At 45.8% G+C, this 21,027-nt stretch overlaps 1 protein-coding gene across 1 annotated transcript in view; it reads left to right on the top strand.

Annotated features, from left to right (window-relative positions):
• The window catches only part of LOC119978597 (LHFPL tetraspan subfamily member 5 protein-like), a 214,734-nt gene that overhangs the window by 159,063 nt on the left and 34,644 nt on the right, over positions 1 to 21,027 (top strand). Inside the window, exon 2 of the mRNA XM_038820366.1 lies at positions 17,287 to 17,523. Within this exon, the coding sequence (XP_038676294.1) occupies positions 17,287 to 17,523 (237 nt within the window). The remainder of the gene's footprint in view (positions 1 to 17,286; positions 17,524 to 21,027) is intronic.

Below are 21,027 nucleotides of genomic sequence, written 5' to 3'. Positions count from 1 at the left end.
TTGCACACAAATTTCTTTATAAAACAATATTTACTTTCCCTATTCCTCATAGCACAATGTATTGACTCCACTGCTGTACTACAGACAGAGTAGATTACTGGAAATGATTATTTTAAATATTGCGTCACAGCTTCTGAAGTCAGATCGGCCTTCTTGAAAGTGAACCCTCGGAAAGCAACCGGTCCTGGCGGAGTCCCTGGTCATGCACTCAGACCCTGTATGGACCAACTGGTGTGGTCACAGACATCCTGAAGCTCTCCCTACTCCGTTCCAAGGATCCCCCCCCGCTTCAAGAAGACCACCATCATACCGGTACCAAAGAAGAACCAGGCAATGTGTTTCAACGACTACAGTCTGATTGTCTTGACATTGATCATTATGAAGTGATTCGAGAGGTTGGTCATGAGACACATCAACTTCACACTCCCAGAACTCCTTGATCCACTGCAATTCGCATATTTCTACAACCGGTCCACAGCAGACACTATCTCCCTGGCATTCATCCCTTGAGCATCTCGACAACAAGGACTCCTCCGTCAGACTCCTATTCACTGACTACAGCTCCGCCTTCAGCATCATAATCCCAGCCAAGCTCATATGAAAACTCAAAAACCTAGGTCATGGCTCCTCACTCTGCAACTGGATCCTCGACTTCCTCACCCATAAGCCACAATCAGTAAGGGTAAACAACACCTCCTCCATGATAGTCCTCAATACCCGGGCCCGGCAACGCTGTGTACTTAGCCCCCTACTATACTCCCTATACACACACGACTGAGTGGCAAAATTTTGGTCCAACATCATCTACATGTTTGCTGATTACATGACCGTAATGGGTCAGATCTCGAACAACGACCAGTCAGAGTATAGGAAAGAGATAGAGAACCTAGTGGCATGATGTAGACAACAACATTCTCTCCCACAACATCAGCAAAACTAATGAGCTGGTTGATGACTTCAGGAAGTGAAGTATCGTACACACCCCTGTGCAAGGTGGAGATTGTTGACAGCTTCAAATTCCTAGGTCTGCACATCAGCAGCAACCTGTCTTGGCCCACCCAAGTCAAAGCTATGATCAAGAAAGCACGACAGCACCTAATCTGCCTCAAGAAACTAAGGAAATTCAGCAACTCCACATTGACTCATACCAATTTTTACAGATGCGCCACAGAAAGCATCCTATTTGGCCGCATCACAGCCTGGTATGACAACTGCTCGGCCCAAGACTGTAAGAAACTACAGAGTCGTGAACACAGCCCAGTCTATCACGTGAACCCGCCTCCCATCCATTGACTCTGTCTACACCTCCCACTGCCTTGTGAAAGAGGACAGCATAATAAAAGACAACTCCCCCCCAGGTTATTCTCTCTTCGAATCTCTTTCATCGGGCAGGAGATCCAAAAGTCTGAGAACACGCACTAACAGATTCAAAAACAGCTTCTTCCGTGCTGATACCAAACTCCTGAATGACCCTCTTATGTACTGAACTGATCTCTTTACACATCTTCTCCACTGAGTAGCACTGCACCCATATACTTAGCCCAATGCCTGTGCCTATGTATTTACAATGTGTGTCTATTGTATGTCCTTTGTTTTTTCATGTATAGAACAATATGCCTGTATGCAGAACAATACTTTTCACTGTACCTTGTTACACATGACAGTAAACCAAAATCCTGCTTAATTTTAAACAATATTTTAAAGAATTTGGAATAAATGTATTCCCAATGGGCAACACGGTAACATAGTGGTCAGCACAGTTACTTCACAGCTCCAGGGTTGCAGGTTCGATTTCCAGCTTGGGTCACTGTCTGTGCGGAGTCCACACGTTGTAACAAGTATACCGTTTTGGATACTTGTGGGGGGGGGGGGGGGGGGGGGGGACTTACCAGGGGTAAGCCATGGGTACGGGCCTTTGGCACGGAGTCTGTCCCTGTTGCTCAGAAGGGAAGAGGGGAAAGGAGTAGAACATTAGTAATTGGGGACTCAATAGTCAGGGGCACAGATAGGAGATTTTGTGGGAGCGAGAGAGACTCACGTTTGGTATGTTGCCTCCCAGGTGCAAGGGTACGTGATGTCTCGGATCGTGTTTTCCGGGTCCTTAAGGGGGAGGGGGAGCAGCCCCAAGTCGTAGTCCACAGTGGCACTAACGACATAGGTAGGAAAGGGGACAAGGATGTCAGGCAGGCCTTTAGGGAGCTAGGATGGAAGCTCAGAGTGAGAACAAACAGAGTTGTTATCTCTGGGTTGTTGCCCGTGCCACGTGATAGTGAGATGAGGAATAGGGAGAGAGAGCAATTAAACACGTGGCTACAGGGATGGTGCAGGCGGGAGGGATTCAGATTTCTGGATAACTGGGGCTCTTTCTGCGGAAGGTGGGACCTCTATAGACAGGATGGTCTACATCTGAACCTGAGGGGCACCAATATCCTGGGGGGGGAGATTTGTTAGTGCTCTTTGGGGGGGTTTAAACTAATTCAGCAGGGGCATGGGAACCTGGATTGTAGTTTTGGGGTACGGGAGATTGAGAGTATAGAGGTCAGGAGCACAGATTTGACTTCGCAGGAGGGTGCCAGTGTTCAGGTAGGTGGTTTGAAGTGTGTCTACTTCAATGCCAGGAGTATACGAAATAAGGTAGGGGAACTGGCAGCATGGTTTGGTACCTGGGACTTCGATGTTGTGGCCATTTCAGAGACATGGATAGAGCAGGGACAGGAATGGTTGTTGCAGGTTCCGGGGTTTAGGTGTTTTAGTAAGCTCAGAGAAGGGGGCAAAAGAGGGGGAGGTGTGGCGCTGCTAGTCAAGGACAGTATTACGGTGGCGGAAAGGATGCTAGATGGGGACTCTTCTTCTGAGGTAGTATGGGCTGAGGTTAGAAACAGGAAAGGAGAGGTCACCCTGTTGGGAGTTTTCTATAGGCCACCTAATAGTTCTAGGGATGTAGAGGAAAGGATGGCGAAGATGATTCTGGAAAAGAGCGAAAGTAACAGGGTAGTTGTTATGGGAGACTTTAACTTTCCAAATATTGACTGGAAAAGATATAGTTCGAGTACATTAGATGGGTCATTCTTTGTACAATGTGTGCAGGAGGGTTTCCTGACACAATATGTTGACAGGCCAACAAGAGGCGAGGCCACATTGGATTTGGTTTTGGGTAATGAACCAGGCCAGGTGTTAGATCTGGAGGTATGTGAGCACTTTGGAAACAGTGACCACAATTCGGTGACCTTTACGTTAGTGATGGAAAGGGATAAGTATACCCCGCAGGGCAAGAGTTATAGCTGGGGGAAGGGCAATTATGATGCCATTAGACATGACTTAGGATGTGTTGGTTGGAGAAGTAGGCTGCAAGGGTTGGGCACACTGGATATGTGGAGCTTGTTCAAGGAACAGCTATTGCATGTTCTTGATAAGTACGTACCAGTCAGGCAGGGAGGAAGGGGTCGAGCGAGGGAACCGTGGTTTACCAAAGAAGTGGAATCTCTTGTTAAGAGGAAGAAGGAGGCCTATGTGAAGATGAGGCGTGAAGTTTCAGTTGGGACGCTTGATAGTTACAAGGAAGCGAGGAAGGATCTAAAGAGAGAGCTGAGACGAGCAAGGAGGGGACATGAGAAGTCTTTGGCAGGTAGGATCAAGGAAAACCCAAAAGCTTTCTATAGGTATGTCAGGAATAAAATAATGACTAGGGTAAGAGTAGGGCCAGTCAAGGACAGTGGTGGTAAGTTGTGTGTGGAGGCTGAGGAGATAAGCGAGATACTAAATGAATACTTTTCGTCAGTATTCACTCAAGAAAAAGATAATATTGTGGAGGAGAATGCTGAGACCCAGGCTATTAGAATAGATGGCATTGAGGTGCGTAGGGAAGAAGTGTTGGCAATTCTGGACAAGGTGAAAATAGATAAGTCCCCGGGGCCGGATGGGATTTATCCTAGGATTCTCTGGGAAGCCAGGGAAGAGATTGCTGAGCCTTTGGCTTTGATTTTTAGGTCATCATTGGCTACAGGAATAGTGCCAGAGGACTGGAGGATAGCAAATGTGGTCCCTTTGTTCAAGAAGGGGAGTAGAGATAACCCCGGTAACTATAGGCCGGTGAGCCTAACGTCTGTGGTGGGTAAAGTCTTGGAGAGGATTATAAAAGATACGATTTATAATCATCTGGATAGGAATAATATGATTAGGGACAGTCAGCATGGTTTTGTGAAGGGTAGGTCATGCCTCACAAACCTTATCGAGTTCTTTGAGAAGGTGACTGAACAGGTAGACGAGGGTAGAGCAGTTGATGTGGTGTATATGGATTTCAGTAAAGCGTTTGATAAGGTTCCCCGCGGTCGGCTATTGCAGAAAATACGGAGGCTGGGGATTGAGGGTGATTTAGAGATGTGGATCAGAAATTGGCTAGTTGAAAGAAGACAGAGAGTGGTAGTTGATGGGAAATGTTCAGAATGGATTTCAGTTACGAGTGGCGTAGCACAAGGTTCTGTTCTGGGGCCGTTGCTGTTTGTCATTTTTATAAATGACCTAGAGGAGGGCGCAGAAGGATGGGTGAGTAAATTTGCAGACGACACTAAAGTCGGTGGAGTTGTAGACAGTGCGGAAGGATGTTGCAGGTTACAGAGGGACATAGATAAGCTGCAGAGCTGGGCTGAGAGGTGGCAAATGGAGTTTAATGTGGAGAAGTGTGACGTGATTCACTTTGGAAAGAATAACAGAAATGCGGAATATTTGGCTAATGGTAAAATTCTTGGTAGTGTGGATGAGCAGAGGGATCTCGGTGTCCATGTACATAGATCCCTGAAAGTTGCCACCCAGGTTGATAGGGTTGTGAAGAAGGCCTATGGTGTGTTGGCCTTTATTGGTAGTGGGATTGAGTTCCGGAGCCATGAGGTCATGTTGCAGTTGTACAAAACTCTAGTACGGCTGCATTTGGAGTATTGCGTACAGTTCTGGTCGCCTCATTATAGGAAGGACGTGGAAGCTTTGGAACGGGTGCAGAGGAGATTTACCAGGATGTTGGCTGGTATGGAGGGAAAATCTTATGAGGAAAGGCTGATGGACTTGAGGTTGTTTTCGTTAGAGAGAAGAAGGTTAAGAGGTGACTTAATAGAGGCATACAAAATGATCAGAGGGTTAGATAGGGTGGACAGCGAGAGCCTTCTCCCGCGGATGGAGGTGGCTAGCACGAGGGGACATAGCCTTAAATTGAGGGGTAATAGATATAGGACAGAGGTCAGAGGTGGGTTTTTTACGCAAAGAGTGGTGAGGCCGTGGAATGCCCTACCTGCAACAGTAGTGAACACGCCAACATTGAGGGCATTTAAAAATTTATTGGATAAGCATATGGATGATAAGGGCATAGTGTAGGTTAGATGGCCTTTAGATTTTTTCCATGTCGGTGCAACATCGAGGGCCGAAGGGCCTATACTGCGCTGTATCGTTCTGTGTTCTATGTTCTCCCCGTGTCTGCGTGGGTTTTCTCCGGTGCTCCGGTTTCCACCTAGTCCAAAGATGCGCAGGTTAGGTGGATTGGCCATGCTAAATTGCCCTTAGTGTCCAAAAGGTGGGGTGGAGTTGCTGGGTTACAGGAATGGGGTGGAGTTGTGGGCTTGGGTAGGGTACTCTTTCCAAGGGCTGGTGCAGACTCAATGGGCTGAATAGCCTCCTTCTGCACTGTAAATTCTATGAATTCAATTAATCATTAGAAAGGAATGAGTTCTGGAAAAGCAAAGTTTTAAAACTATGGCACAGGACACCAACATCTCAAAACTTGGCATGCCAAAAATAAATGACATCCCTCATTATTTTATTGAGGCACTAATCCAAGTTTCTGTGAAATTAACATGAGGAAAATATTCAGTCAAATGCACTGAACCATAAGACCATAAGACATAGGAGCAGAATTAGGCCACTCGGTCCATCAAGTCTGCTCAGGGGCTGGTTTAGCACACTGGGCTAAATCGCTGGCTTTTAAAGCAGACCAAGGCAGGCCTTGCACGGTTCAATTCCTGTACCAGCCTCCCCGAACAGGTGCCGGAATGTGGCGACTAGGGGCTTTTCACAGTAACTTCATTGAAGCCTACTCGTGACAATAAGCAATTTTCAGTCATGGCTGATATTTTCTCATCCCCATTTTCCTGCCTTCTCCCCATAACCTCTGATTTCCTTATTAATCAGGAAAATTCATATGGTACTATTCCACTGTATAGTTTCAAATCTGAGAATACAGCCTTTGGCCCAGATCTTCCAATTTCCAGATAGTCAGAGACCAGACAGACCCTGGAAGATGCTCCATGGACCCCTCAGGGATCCCAATGCACTCACTACATGGGAATTACCCAGGAATATTGAATCTCCTATGGGGAATTCCCCTGCTCCCCAGGACTCACCAAAAGTTGGAGACTTCGGACCGTTCCAACTTACACAGCTGACGCCTTACCCACACCCCCACCCGGATCAGATTTGGGCCACTCTGGGAGCGGAAGATCCTTCAAATGATATGGTGCATTCTGGGAAATAATAGAATGTTACAGGACTAGAAGATGGTATTTGGTCGTCACGGCAGCCAGCAGCGGCTTATAGGTCATTTTTATGCTTTTAACCCCTCACCCATCAAAACCAAATTCAACATATTCAAATGCTTATCACAAACCGCTAACTGTTTCTCTCTCCACAGACGCTGCCAGACCTATTCAGCTTATCCAGCTGTTATAACCCCAATGAAGGTCATGGATCAGGACCATATAGTTTCCCATGACCTCCCAGAAAAGGGAACTACCCCTTTAAGGGAGCGGGGCTTCCCTTTAACAAGGAGAGCACCAACTCAGATACAAACCCCGGCCTGGATACAGGTCTGGGAAGGAGACCATTAGGGAAGTGGAGGAGTTTGGATTTGTCTCGTAATAAACTTTGTTTGTTAATTTCTACCTATTGTCAATGTGTCCTGCTTCCCGTGGATTCAACACTGGCGATGAGGATTCAGTGAATCTGCCGTCGGCACCGGTTGATACATGCCTGGTCCACCTCGTCTAGGCCTTGGGAGGCCCCTCTACTGACCACTGCAATATCATATATAGGGAAGCTGGAGCCATTTAATGCACAGGTACAGATGATTGGAGACAATACGTTGAACGCATGCAATATTTTTTAAAGACAAATGCGATTATCGGCGATGAGAGACAAACTGTTGAATTGCTAACGGCTTGCGGAGGGCCTGCCTACAGTGTAATAAAATGGTTGATTCACCTGGACCCCTCATATACCCGGTCGTTCGCCGCCCTGGTAGCCTTAGTGGGGGAGCATTTCAAGCTGAAACCGCAGCTCATTATACACCGTGTCCAGTTCCACATGGCTACTCAGGCCCAAGCCGAGTGGGGGAGTGACTTCCTGGCCCACCTCCCAGATTTCCATCGGAATTCCAGGATGGCTTGGGCACCATCAAAGCGGCAATAGCTCAAATAAGCATGGACCTGATAGATCAATTGCGTACTTCCATGTCCGGCTTGTTCCGTATGCCCTACGACCCAAGGTGGATGCAGATTTGGACCAGATGAAGAGTTTGGGCTTCACACACCCGGTGAAGTTCTCCAACTTGCCGGCTCTGGTCATCCCGGCCAAGAAACCCGACCTTACGTTTATGTGGGATCTATAAGATGACGGTCAACTGTGGATCTCGGTTGGACCCCAATCCAGTCCCTCGAATCGAGGATCTTTACGTGAAGCTGGGTGGGGGGTCGCATGTTTACAAAACTCGACATGAGTCATGGCCCCCAATTCCAGATGCTTTGTAACCATGAATACGCACCGGGGGCTATATAAATACACGTGCCTGCCCTTTGTGGTTTCCTCCACGTGTGCAATATTACGGCGCGTAATAGAGAATATCCTGTGAGGTCTACCTCATGTGGCAGTCTATCTGGATGACGTCCTTATCACGGGCTCATATGGTCAGGAGTATCTGCAAAACCTGGCCAAGGTTCTGAGGTGCTTTGGGGAAGCCTGCGGGAGATGTGTGTCTTCAAAGCCGTCAAGGTAACGTACCTTGGCTACCGTGCTGATGGCCATGGTTTGCACACGGTGCAAAAGTACAGGAAATTCATCATAGAATCATAGAATTCGGCCCATCGAGTCTGCATTGACCCTTGGAAAGAGCACCCAGTTAAGCTCATGCCTCCATCGTATCCCTGGAACCTAGTCCTTTTGGATACTTTTGGACACTAACGGGCAATTTATCATGGCCAATCCACCTAACCTGCACATCTTTGGACTGTGGGAGGAAACCAAAGCACCCGGAGGGAACCCACGCACACACGGGGAGAAAATGCAGACTCCACACAGGCAGTCACCCGAGGCCGGAATTGAACCTAGGACTCTGGAGCTGTCAGGCAGTAGTGCTAACCACTGTGCCAACTAGGGAGGCCCCTGTCCCAGGTGGCCTGACAGAACTCCGATCATTCCTAGGCCGAGTCAATTACAATGGCAAGTTCCTCCCGAACCAGGTCACCACGTTAGCCCCATCTCCACTATCTGGGAGTGAGCCCAGGAGCAGCCGACAGCTGTCACTCAGGTGAAGCAACAGTTTCCTCAGCAAGATCACTAACCCACTTCGACCTGAAACAGCCACTCCTGTTGTCCTGTTACACTTCTCCATATGCCGTTGGGGCTGTGCTGGCCCACACATGGACGACGGGTCTGAACGTCCCATCGCCTTCACCTCGACAAGCGCAGAGAAACGATCAAGAAAGAGGGTTTGGCCGTCGTGTTCGGAATCAAGAAGTTTCATCAGTATACCCAAGGGCATCACTTCACTGTTCTCACAGACCACAAGCCCCTCCTCGTACTCTTCAAGGAAGGTCGGGCGATTCCTCCCATTGCTTCTGCCGGCATCCAGCGATGGGCACTGCTGCTGGCGGCATATGATGTTCTGGAACACCGCTTTGGGGCAACCCCTTCCAACCAGGCCATTTCCCCAGTGGCGAGGTCATTGCCGCCCTCCATTTTATAGACTCATTACCCGTCACAGCATCCCGCATTTGCGGGTGGACCCAGATTGACCCTCAGCTATCATGCATCCGCCATATGGTCCAGTATGGGACACCGCGCCAGGCTTTACTGCAAGAAGTGAAGGCCCATGCCACAAAGATGCAGGAGCTGAGCATAGAGGACGGAGCACTCATTTGGGGAACCCGCATGGTGCTCCCCGAATATGGGCGCTGCCCGCTCTTGATGGGCCACCACAATAGACACTCAGGGGTGTCCAAGATGAAAATGTTAGCTCGTAACTATGTTTGGTGGCCTGGCATCGATGCAGACATCGAGATGGTGGCCCAGCACTATGTACAGTGTCAGGAACACTAGAAGTTTCCTCCTGCAGCCCCGCTCCACCCATGGGAATGGCCGGGATATCCGTGGTCTCACCTTCATATAGACTTTGCGGGTCCCTTTTCACGGTGCAATGTTCCTCATCCTCATCGATGTCCACTCCAAGTGGATGGAGGTCCTCAAGATACAAGCGACGATGGCCCAGGCCTGCATAGACAAACTCTGGCACATTTGTAGCACACACGGCATACATGTGATGCTGGTGTCAGAGAATGGTATGGTTGTCAGTCGTACATAATTTGCAGCATTCGTATCCATCAACGGGATCTGTCACGTGAGGACCGCCCGTACCACCTGGCTGTAAATGGATTGGCTGAGTGGGTGATGCAAACTTTCAAGCTGGGAATGAAGAAGCAGACATTGGGTTCCTGGGAGACCCGCTTAGCCAGGTTCTTATTCTGCTACTGGACGGCCCCGCATGCCACAACAGGCATCGTGCCAGCCCGGATGTTGATAGGTCGCCACCTGCGCACCCGGTTGAGTCTCTGGATATTGGCACGAATGTGCGCCGTGCTCAGTACCAAACTGAGGCGGTTGTAGGCCACAGCAAGCTGCTGCATGAGTCGCCCCAAGAGACGTGATACACGTGCGGAGTTTTGACGACAGAGCCGCTTGGATCCCGGGCATCATGTTGCCGAAAACTGGGACCCGTTTTCTACCGAATACAGGCACAGGGCCGTGAGTCTAATCACCGTGTGGACCACCATCAAAGCCGTGTGCAGGATACTCCAGCCGTACCAGCCGTTGATTCAGACGTCCCAGTGCCACAGTCTTCGCCACTGCCCATGCCACCCGTTAACACGGACAGCCCCACCTCACATAAAAGTCCCGGCCTGGGTGCAGGTCGGGGAAGGAGACCCTAAGGAAGTGGAGGAGTTTAGATTTGTATCGTAATAAACCATTAATTTCTACCCATTGTCGATGCGTCCTGCTTCCCACGGATTCAACATTTTCTGTTTTTGTTCAAATCCTAATCCTCAACTGCCTCCGAAGAGTAAAGTTACATCTCACAAGAAGGCAACAAGATCAAAGGGCCGTTAAGTCATCCTCCCAATTTTTAACTGTCCATTGGCACGGTTTATGTTGGCTGGAATGGGTTAAAATTGGGTCTGCATTTGCTCTAATCCGACATTTAAAATTCCTTGTGCGTGTGATTTGAATGTGTTGAACTGTGAAGGATCTTCTGCGGCTGCACTTTTAATTGAATATTCCTGTTCTGTTCCCACCTTTGCCTGACACTGCCACTGTCCCTGATATGCTGCAACCACAGAAAATTTATTTAATAGCTTCTTTTAAACACAGTATGGATGTGAATGCCCGCAGACACCAGGAAATTCCAGATAGTTAAAATAATTGCTTGAACGCAGCTTTCAATAAACCATTCACCTTAATTTGTAGATTTATAATAATAAGCAGCATTTCATGCTGGCCTGGAAGAGAAGGTGTTTCCTTCTACTGATTGCCGGTATAATTGGTCGCCCCCCCCCCCCTCCCCCCCACCCCGCACTAAACCTTTGAATTCTAGCTTCCTATCCCAGCCCACTAAACTCCAATCTAAAGCTACCCGCCCTGTGATTACTTGGCTCTGCCTCCCTAATCCCCAACAACTTCACTTCCCACCGAGCCACTGTCGTTCCCAATTGCTAGATAATAGCCCGTCTGTGGCCTTCTATCACTGGCTTTCCCACCTGAGTGGTGACCAGCTTGTCGAGCTGTCTGGCTACCATATGAGAAGCAGAAGGAAAGAATTGATAATGAGGTCCTGTTGTTAAATGCTGCAGCTCCGAGAGACTTCTGGCCTTCCACCCAATCTTGTCCTGGCTATTCAAACGTTCCTACATTTGTCAGACACTCGTCATGTTAATTCTTGAAAGAGGAAAATTATTTTTAATGATTAAAAGGGTCCATACTTAAGGTTAAACTGTCTAATGGATAGGAAGAGAGTATGACTGTCTTTTCACACTTTATGTATAATTATTTGTTCATAAGAAGTTAGGTGCTACAAAGCCTGCAAATCATGTGAGATATACTATTGTTGGAAAAACAATTGTCATAATGGTCCATGAAAATGATTCTGGTTGTCACACACAGTCTGAGGAGGCGTATCAGTAATCTTCAAGTACATATGTGAAATAAGTTCCAACAATTGGGTAGTACTGTTGACATCACTTTGGGAAATGGGATATATTTTATGTTGCATTTTAGTTCTGTTATGTTTTATTCCATGTAAAGATAAACTGACTTGAATTCGGACAACTGACTGAGTCTATGGGCAAATCAAGTCTACACATAATTCATGCTTTTTACGTCACAACCTGAAAAGCTGCTGCGATTTTGCCACCGTGTTTGCCGCGGGCGATTGTGGGCGCAAAATATCACGAGACTCGAAAAACGAAAATCTCACCAGCGAGATCTCATTTTCCGATTCTTCCCGCCACTGACATAATGAGGTTCCCATTCAGAAACTCATTTTGATACATTTAAATAAAATTATCATAGATTTTACAGTGCAGAAGGAGGCCATTCGGCCCATCGAGTCTGCACTGGCCCTTGGAAAGAGCACCCTACTTAAGCTCCACGCCTCTACCCTCCTCAAAACACAGTAACCCCACTTAACCTTTTTGGACACTATGGGCAATTTAGAATGGCCAATCCACCTAACCTGCTCATCATGGGACTATGGGAGGAAACCGGAGCACCCGGAGGACACCTACGCAGACACGGGGAGAAAGTGCAGTCTCCGCACAGTGACCCAAGCCGGGAATTGAACTTGGGACTCTGGAGCTGTGAAGCAACTGTGTTAACTACTGTGCTACCGTGCTACCCGAGCTAGATTACCTGCCATATCATCTCTCTCTCCTGCCCACTCACGCCCCCCACATTAGGAATACTCCCCTCTGCGACATGTCGGTTTACAACAGTATTTTTTTTAAATGGGGAGATGCCGGCGTTGGACAGGGGTGGGCACAGTAAGGAGTCTTACAACACCAGGTTAAACTCCAACAGGTTTTTTTTTGAATCACTAGCTTTCAGAGCGTAGCCCCTTCACCAGGTGATGAAAATGGAAACCAGGCAAAAGGTCCCTGCCTGGGGGTGCGGGGAGCACACGGTAAGTAGAGATGGGAGAGGGAAGAGGGGTATGCCAGGCAGATATGCCACTGGGTGCCTTCTGTGGAGTCCATTGGGCGAGTTCCCCTTGACCAGTTGGGCAGGGGGTTCGCCTTACCGGTTGGGGCTGGTTCACCTTACCAGTTAGAGGAGGGGTTTGCCTTACCAGTTGGGGAGGTGTGATGGAGGGTGGCGAGGGGTGTTCCTGCGTTTTGTATTAGAAATCGGGGCGCCCTTTAAAAATAGCACCCAGTTCTCAGGGTTCCTGGCTGCGAACCTTTTCCAACCCCCCAGCGTAATGGCCTGGGCAACGTTTGCAGATATTTCTGCACAGAGTGCTGGATTAGCTGTGAGAAAAGCCGTCTCTGTGGCCTGTGACTTGAATGCCAGTTTCTTCGCCTCAGCCAGCACTCTGTGCAGAGAAAGAATGATCCTGTCCTGCGCGCCAAACTGAGAATATACTCCATCAGGGGCTGGTTTAGCACAGGGCTAAATAGCTGGCTTTTAAAGCAGACCAAGGCAGGCCAGCAGCGAGGGTTTAATTCCCGTACCAGCTTCCCCGAACATGTGCCAGAATGTGGTGACTAGGGGTTTTTCACAGTAACTTCATTTGAAGCCTACTTGTGACAATAAGCAATTTTCAGTTTCAATTTCAATTTTCATTTCATTTCATCATCCAATAGTTAGGGTGGATCTTCCCGAGGGATTCTCATTCATTGTAACCCACAAAGTCACTGTTAGCCTTTTAAGAACAGCTGTAAAATTTCCCACATTCCGATTTTTAATCCTTCCCCTCCTGATTGTTTTAGATTTTCAATCTAGCTGCCATTGGCCGGTGCTAAACTGAAAACGTTTAGAAAAACCTTAGCAGAAGAACATATTTGAGGCGTGGGGCTTGGAGCCATGCCACAAATCATAAAGTATTTATCTACTGTGTCCTGGGTGCTCAGGGTACATCATATTAACATTAAGAATGAGATCCAGTGATTTATTTATTGCTCTCAGTCCCAAGTGATGTAACCCCTTTACTTATGAGGTTTGGAATAAGGTTAGGACTTTAAACATTCATCAGTGAGCCAATGTTCAGCTTGTCAAACAATCCAATCCCTTTCCCCGGTCTATTTATTTAACCATGATGTGGAGATGCCGGCGTTGGACTGGGGTGAGCACAGTAAGAAGTTTTACAACACCAGGTGAAGGAGCAGTGCTCCGAAAGCTCGTGCTTGAAACAAACCTGTTGGACTTTAACCTGGTGTTGTAAGACTTCTTACTATTTATTTAACAGCCGTGGGTAGGAAAAAAATCAGTGCTAGTGAAGGAAAAGGCATTCAAACGTTCACAGACATGAGTGCAAGTCGCATGTGGTAGGCAATGAGCAGCAACTTACTCCCCACAAGAGTAAAAGAGCATTCATTAACCTTTTCAAACAACAGTTGTTCAGTTTGAAATGCCAGAGAAAATTAAGTGATGCAGTCTAGTCCTATTTCCCCCAATTAATGATCTGACACACTTGTGAGACAACAAAGCAACGATGACAAGCATGATGAGCGAAGCCTTCCTGTGCCTGATTAATTTTGAATGTGTCACGGTCACGTGAATTGTTTGATGAAATGGCTAGGTTTCAATTAATTGATCTCTTGAGATTTATTCTTTGACTGACAAAGTTCTCTTGCAGCTTGCTGCCAGCAGCATTCGAAAAACGTACAGCTGTTCCTGTTAAACTTTCACAGTGACAAAAAATTATAAATACAAATCTTGATTCATGGGATTCATCAATAATGTGGCTAAAAACTATAATGTGGCTGGAAGAATTTTTGAAAAGCTGAGTCTCACTTACCTAATCTCTGCCTAACAAACAGCTAGAAATGCTCAAATTGTTTATCCAATATAACTCGATATCTCCGAATGAATGGATCACCCACTCACTTATATTGGAGCGCTTTTATCATGCTATTTAAAACATTTGAGCTTATTTTATTTCCTGACATCTGAGCTTCCCAGACTAACCACAATAAAGAATTGTACTATACACAGAACCAAAACTCGTGGACGATGCTGCAATCCACCAAGCAGGTATGGGCCGACAGACCCAATCTGCAGTCACGCCACAGTTTGGGGAGATTTCCATAGTGCCTGATCCCTGACTCAGCTTCTGTGCCCTTCTCTAAACATGTCCCATGGGGAAAAAGTGGGCTTTGCCCATGTGTCTCTGCTGTGCCTTAGTGACCAATTTTATTTTTCTGCCGCCACCACTGAAAATCGCTTATTGTCACAAGTAGGCTTCAAATGAAGTTACTGTGAAAAGCCCCTAGTTGCCACATTCCGGCGCCTGTTCGGGGAGGCTGGTACGGAAATCCAACCTCTTTTTCATGGCAAACTGCAACAGACCAACAGTGTGCTCTAGGCCAAGTTATTTCAGCAAGGCTTCCGATAACTGTTGCTGACTAAAGTTAGAAGGAACCCTTTCATCTCAGAATTTGGTGCAACTTGACCCCACACAATGGGTGCAGGTGTCCCATGCCTTGATCAACTGCAGCCTCAGTTTAGGTGAAACCACAAGATCAGCCTGTAAAGCGAAGCTAACGTTCCAGATTGACCCAACAATTTGCCCAACCATTGTTTTGTTAAATAAATTTAAAGTACACAATTCTTTTTTTTCCCAATTAAGGGGCAATTTAGCGTGGCCAATCCACCTACGCTGCACATCTTTGGGTTGTGGGGATGAGACCCACGCAGACTTGGAAAGAAAGTGTAAATTCCACACAGATAGTGCGCCGGGGCCGTAATTGAACCCCCGGGTCCTCAGTGCTGTGAGGCAGGAGTGCTAACCACCGCAGCACTACACCGGCCTTTGCCTAACCATTATTATACAAAAGTGACATTAAACCTTGTACTCCGTGAGTATTTGGTTTAAAATTACTGCACTGGTGCACCTGCAAGAGTAGATTTGTGCCATTGTCCAATGTTGCCCTTAAGTTTGGTTTTAAGATATATGCAATTAATTTTTTCTTTAAGTTCTATTTTGTTGTACAGGATAAAACGAGCGTTATTTTCTCATTCACCAATGAAAAATGACACACAGGTTGATTTTTAATTTCTGGCACTGTCAAAAATGAGGCAGTGGCAATTTGGCCATTGTTGTGTTCACCGCCCAATTTTACTTTGCATTGACTTCATTGGAAAGGCATGTCAGGCGGGTATACAAGAGGCTACATTGTCTACTTATGCCCATTTCTATTGAAAAAGAGGCCAAACCTGTTCACCCTGATTGTTTTAAAATCTCAGCTCTGGTATCACTTAGTAAATTGTTTCTACATTCTCTTTTGTGCTTTTATATTTTTTTTAATATCGAGAGCGGAACTCTACACAGTACCACAGCCAAAGTTTAACATAACTTTCCTGCTTTTCAATTTTAACTCTAGAAATGAAGGATTAGATCGGGTGGACATTGAGAGCCTTTTTCCTCGGATGGTGATGTCCAGCACGAGGGGCATAGCTTTAAATTGAGGGGAGATAGATATAGGACAGATGTCAGAGGTATGTTCTTTACTCAGAGAGTAGTAAGGGCGTGGAATGCCCTGCCTGCAACAGTAGTGGACTCGCCAACACTAAACACATTCAAATGGTCATTGGATAGGCATATGGACGATAAGGGAATATTGTAGAGGGACTTTAGAGGGGTTTCACAGGACGGCGCAACATCAAGTGCCGAAGGGCCTGTACCGTGTGTAATGTTCTATGCTCTAATATGTATGGGGATTCTCTGGCGGACAGTGGAGATATGGTAAAACTGGCTATCAGTAGGGGAAGATTTGGGAAATCACAGGAGAGTCTCCTCTCGGGAGTTCTGTTTCAGGCAACAGTTAGCAATACTACTTCAGGCCAGCTTATATATATAATCTATCAACATATTGTTTTGGGTATAACTAAAATATTGGTTCTACTTTTTGGAAATGTTGAAAAAGGATCGTTTCATACTTTCAATGTTTCTGTGCTTCATGACTTCCCTTAGCTATTGCTTTTATTTGCTGAAACAGATGAAAATTGTAAAAATGTCTTGTTCCAGTCGTGTTTATGAAAGGTTAATTTTTTCAGCAGGTCTTTCAGACAAATCAATCAGATAGAAGTGTGTGTTTCGATCTTTGAAGCTGCTGCCAGGAACAACTTGGATTTTCATAAACAAAAAATATGTTAATAAGTAACCAGGGGCGGCATGTGGCGCAGTGGATAGCACTGGGACTGTGGCGCTGAAGACCCGGGTTTGAATCCCGGCCCTGGGTCACTGTCCGTGTGGAGTTTGCACATTCTCCCCATTTCTGCATGGGTTTCACCCCCACAACCCAAAGATGTGCAGGTTAGGTGGATTGGCCACGCTAAATTGCCCCTTAATTGGGAAAAAAAAAATAACTGAGTACTTAAAAAATAAATAAATAAATAAATAACCCGGGAGCTCTGCCACTTAGATTGACAAGGCAGCAGATACATGGGAACACCGCCACCTGCAAGCTTCCCTCCAAGCCACATACCATCCTGACTTGGGAAACTATATCGTCGTTTCTTCACTGTCGCTGGGTCAAAATCCTGGAATTCCCATCCTAACAGCATTGTGGGTGTACCATGGACTGCTCTGGTTTAGGAGCTTCACCATCACCAAGCCAAATTAGAGGTGGGCAATAAATACTGGCTTAGCCAGCAATGGCACACCCCATGAAAGAATTTTTAAAAATGTTTTATCTCAGCTTATGTTTTATTGTATGTCGCAACAACACAAAATTGCTATAACAAAGATTATTTTCCCTTTAGCTACTGGTCTCATAATGGGATGCATGATTTACCCCGATGGCTGGGATTCAGATGCGGTCAAACAAATGTGTGGGAACAAAACTGACAAGTACACTTTGGGAGCATGTTCTGTTCGTTGGGCCTACATCTTGGCTATAATTGGGATCCTGGATGCTCTCATCCTGTCCTTCTTGGCCTTTGTGCTTGGCAACAGGCAAGACAGCCTCCTTCCTGAGGATTTCAAGGTAGAAAATAAAGGTAAGTGATACTGTGCATTTTGTGCCATGATTCAAATTCGATTGTATCTGAACAACATCCAGCGTTCTCACCGGGGATTAATGTGTCTTCAAACCAATGGAGCTGCCAAAAATTGATTGAGGACCCAGCCAAGAGACAAGCCATTAGCAACACAAATATTTGGGATAATTTAAATTAAATAAGATAACGTTTCAAGATCTGATAAATAGTACCTTTTATCTGGTACTTGCATTTCAATGGCTTAATAAGGGCAGCTGTGCCTTTCAATCAGACTGGTGAGGCCTGATTCCCAAATGCTAATGCCATATGGTCACCTTCCTCCTGTAGCTAAACCTTAGCTTCCAATTAAGGAAGGCTCCCAAGATTGTGGCAATTCCTCAGTTAATTGTCTACCACAGGTGCCCTAGAATGATTAACTCATTCTGCATGTTCTTTGCTTCGCTCCCATGAAGTACTTCCATTTATGTTATCCTCCAGTAGTCCAAAGATGTACAGGTTAGGTAGATTGGCAATGCTGAAATTGCCCCTTAGTAGGCTAGGTGGGGTTCTGGAGATTGGGCCGAAGTAGGGTGCTCGTTCAGAGGGTCAGATGGGCCAAATGGCCTCCTTATGCACTGTTGGGATTCCATAAGGCGGCCAGTTTAGCTCAGTTGGCTTGATGGCTGGTTCATGATGCAGAGCAAGGCCAACAGCGGGGGATTAATTCCTGTACCAGCTGAGGTTATTTATGAAGGCCCCGCCTTCTCATCCTTGCCCCTCGCCTGTGGCGTGGTGATCCTCAGGTGAAATCACCACCAGTCAGCTCTCCCCCTCAAAGGGGAAAGCAGCCTATGGTCATCCAGGACTATGGCGACTTTACTTTACTTCAGGGGTTCTGTGTCCCAGTAATGGTTGGGGGTTAGTATGACCTTATAGTCTGTGCATCTGGCTTTGTTCAATCGGATCGCCACAACAGGCTGCGGAGAAGACTAGATGGGCCGAATGGCCTAATTCTGCTCCTATATCTTATGAATTACAAAAAAAAGATTGTTGAAGTAAATAAAAGTACTGGTTCAAAAGTACTGGGACAAGTGGTGCCATTGGGATCAAAGTCATTGTTAAAGAAGTCAATTACATACCCCTAAAATATCTCTCAGTCTGCATTCAGTAGTGTTGCCTGTGAGGGTGTTTTAAGAAAATCAACACCCAGACAAGAAAGCCTGCACATTTAATTTTCAATCCATATCAAATGTCATTTTATAAAATCAGACAATGCAATTCACTTGGACACTAATTCAAAGCTTGGCTATCATTCCAATTGTTAAACATTTAGAAAATGGTACACTGCCCGATAGCGTCTGGAACTAAAATTGGAAATCTGGCATATCATATCCTTTCTCATTGTACAGCTCGTTAGTCTCGGCAATAGTGAACACCAAAGAGAATTTTAATTGAGAAATGAATAGTTGATTGAATTGGGAAAAGAGCCAATCAGAATGCTCTCATCCATTAAAAATTGTACTGTGATTGCAAGTTCATTATTGTAAAAAAAAACTGCTTTGTAGTTTTAAAGATAAATAGTTTCATTTTAATTTGCCAGTGTTGTTATAAAGTGAGTCAGAGACAGTGGTGCAAGATGAGAGCTCTGACAATGCTGCCTGTAGCTGCCATAAATCTTTTAAGTTAATGAGCTCTGAAAAAAATCTAAACTCTTAGCTTCTGATTATTAACATTCTTTTCATATTCCTGCCTTGAACAATGCTTGGATTACTTTATAATAGGGTCACACAGAATGATTTTCAATCTGTTATTGTTCGTCTGTGCCAATGAAAAATTGTGACACCACCCGTGGTCAATTCCAATTTGGGAAATGTTTGCAAATGCGTTTGGAATACTCTTCATTGCTCTTCTGGTTTCCCAATTCTATGGTATCTTTACAGTTTAGCAAACAGACTGGAAACTCTCAGACTTGTAGCTGCTTATCCTGAAGCATCCCAGAAAATTATATTATTCCAATTACTCCCAAATTGAATGATACGTTGAACAATTCACCTGTTACTTTGCTTAAATATGCCACTCAAAAATCTCACATCAGTGCCAAGTGCTAGAAAGGTCCACTGACAAACAAATCTCTGCATCCATATAGGAGTGCAGTGCTCACTTTCCAGTTCCAGTTTAAAGCCGTAGACGTACATTGACATGTTTCGGACCCAATTTCAACTTCTAGAAGGGGGAAAAGCAAGAAACATGCCTATTTAGGGGTGGCAACAGGTAGGTTGGCTAATTTTAAAGATCAGGCATCAATAGCATGCCATTTGTCAACTGACCAAAATGGTAAGAGCGGGAGAGGGCAGATGAAGAGAAAAGAGAGGAAGGGGGAAACAAAGAATAACAGTCCTTACCATGTTGGTCAGGCCAAGGCAGTTAAGAAATAGAGAAATATACCACTCCGTTTTAACTGGTCCCCATCTGGCAAGAACGAGGAGGAGGGAATTAAAAATCAAACCTAATGTTTGCCTTGCACTTCAACATTCCGAATCAACAAAATCAGAGACCTCGACCTGAGAAAGAACACGTTATTAGACAAGTTCATGGCACTGCTAGGCACCACTTGCCTCCATTTTTAATCTTACTTGAATGCGTGAATACGTCAAAATGGAGGTTATGGGAAAAGAGGTAATGAAAATCTCATTATATCAATCCAAATATTTACCAGTGTTCTGAAGAACTTCCATGTCTCTGCATTCTTCTGACCTTTCTAGCTGATCATTAGAAAGGCCAACTGTTGTAAGCAGGCTAGAAGTTAACAAGTAACCTGCAGTGGACTAAAATTGCCATCTTGCGTTTACTGTGCAGTTAGCGTTGTTGGGCCAGAATTGGACTGTCAATTCATAAGTGTCAACTCTTACAAATAACTGTTCACTCCTCATTCAATTGGCAAGTAGCTGCTGGAACACCTCACACTGAGGTAGAGGAGATTTCTTTCTTCAACATCACATGATTATAAAATCAATAGATTTACTCTGACTTGCCATTTATTTAGTCCAAGTTGGGGTGTTTCAATAATAATAATAATCTTTATTAGTGTCACAAGTAGGCTTACTTTAACACTGCAGTGAAGTTACTGTGAAAATCCCCTAGTCACCACATTCCGGCGCCTGTTCAGGTACACTGATGAGAATTCAGAATGTCCAATTCACCTCAACAGCAAGTCTTTCGGGGCTTGTGGGAGGAAACCGAAACACCCGAAGGAAAACCACGCAGACACGGGGAGAACATGCAAACTCCGCACAGTGACCCAAGCCGGGAATCAAACTCGGGTCCCTGGCGCTATGAAACAACAGTGCTAACCACTGTGTTGCTGTGTGAATTTGCTGCTTACGTATGGCCTTAGCCAAGCAGAGCCAAAAAACAGTCCTTTCCTTCCAGACGAGGTATTAAAAGCTAATTTTGCCTCCTGCAAGCCATCACAGAGCACAATTGTCTGGAAAATAACTTAGGAATATTAGTGAATGGTGCACAGCA

The sequence above is a fragment of the Scyliorhinus canicula genome, chromosome 15 (genome assembly GCF_902713615.1).
Source record: "Scyliorhinus canicula chromosome 15, sScyCan1.1, whole genome shotgun sequence".
In the NCBI taxonomy this organism is placed as follows: Eukaryota; Metazoa; Chordata; class Chondrichthyes; order Carcharhiniformes; family Scyliorhinidae; genus Scyliorhinus; species Scyliorhinus canicula.
This window is presented reverse-complemented; position numbering and strand designations above follow the sequence as displayed.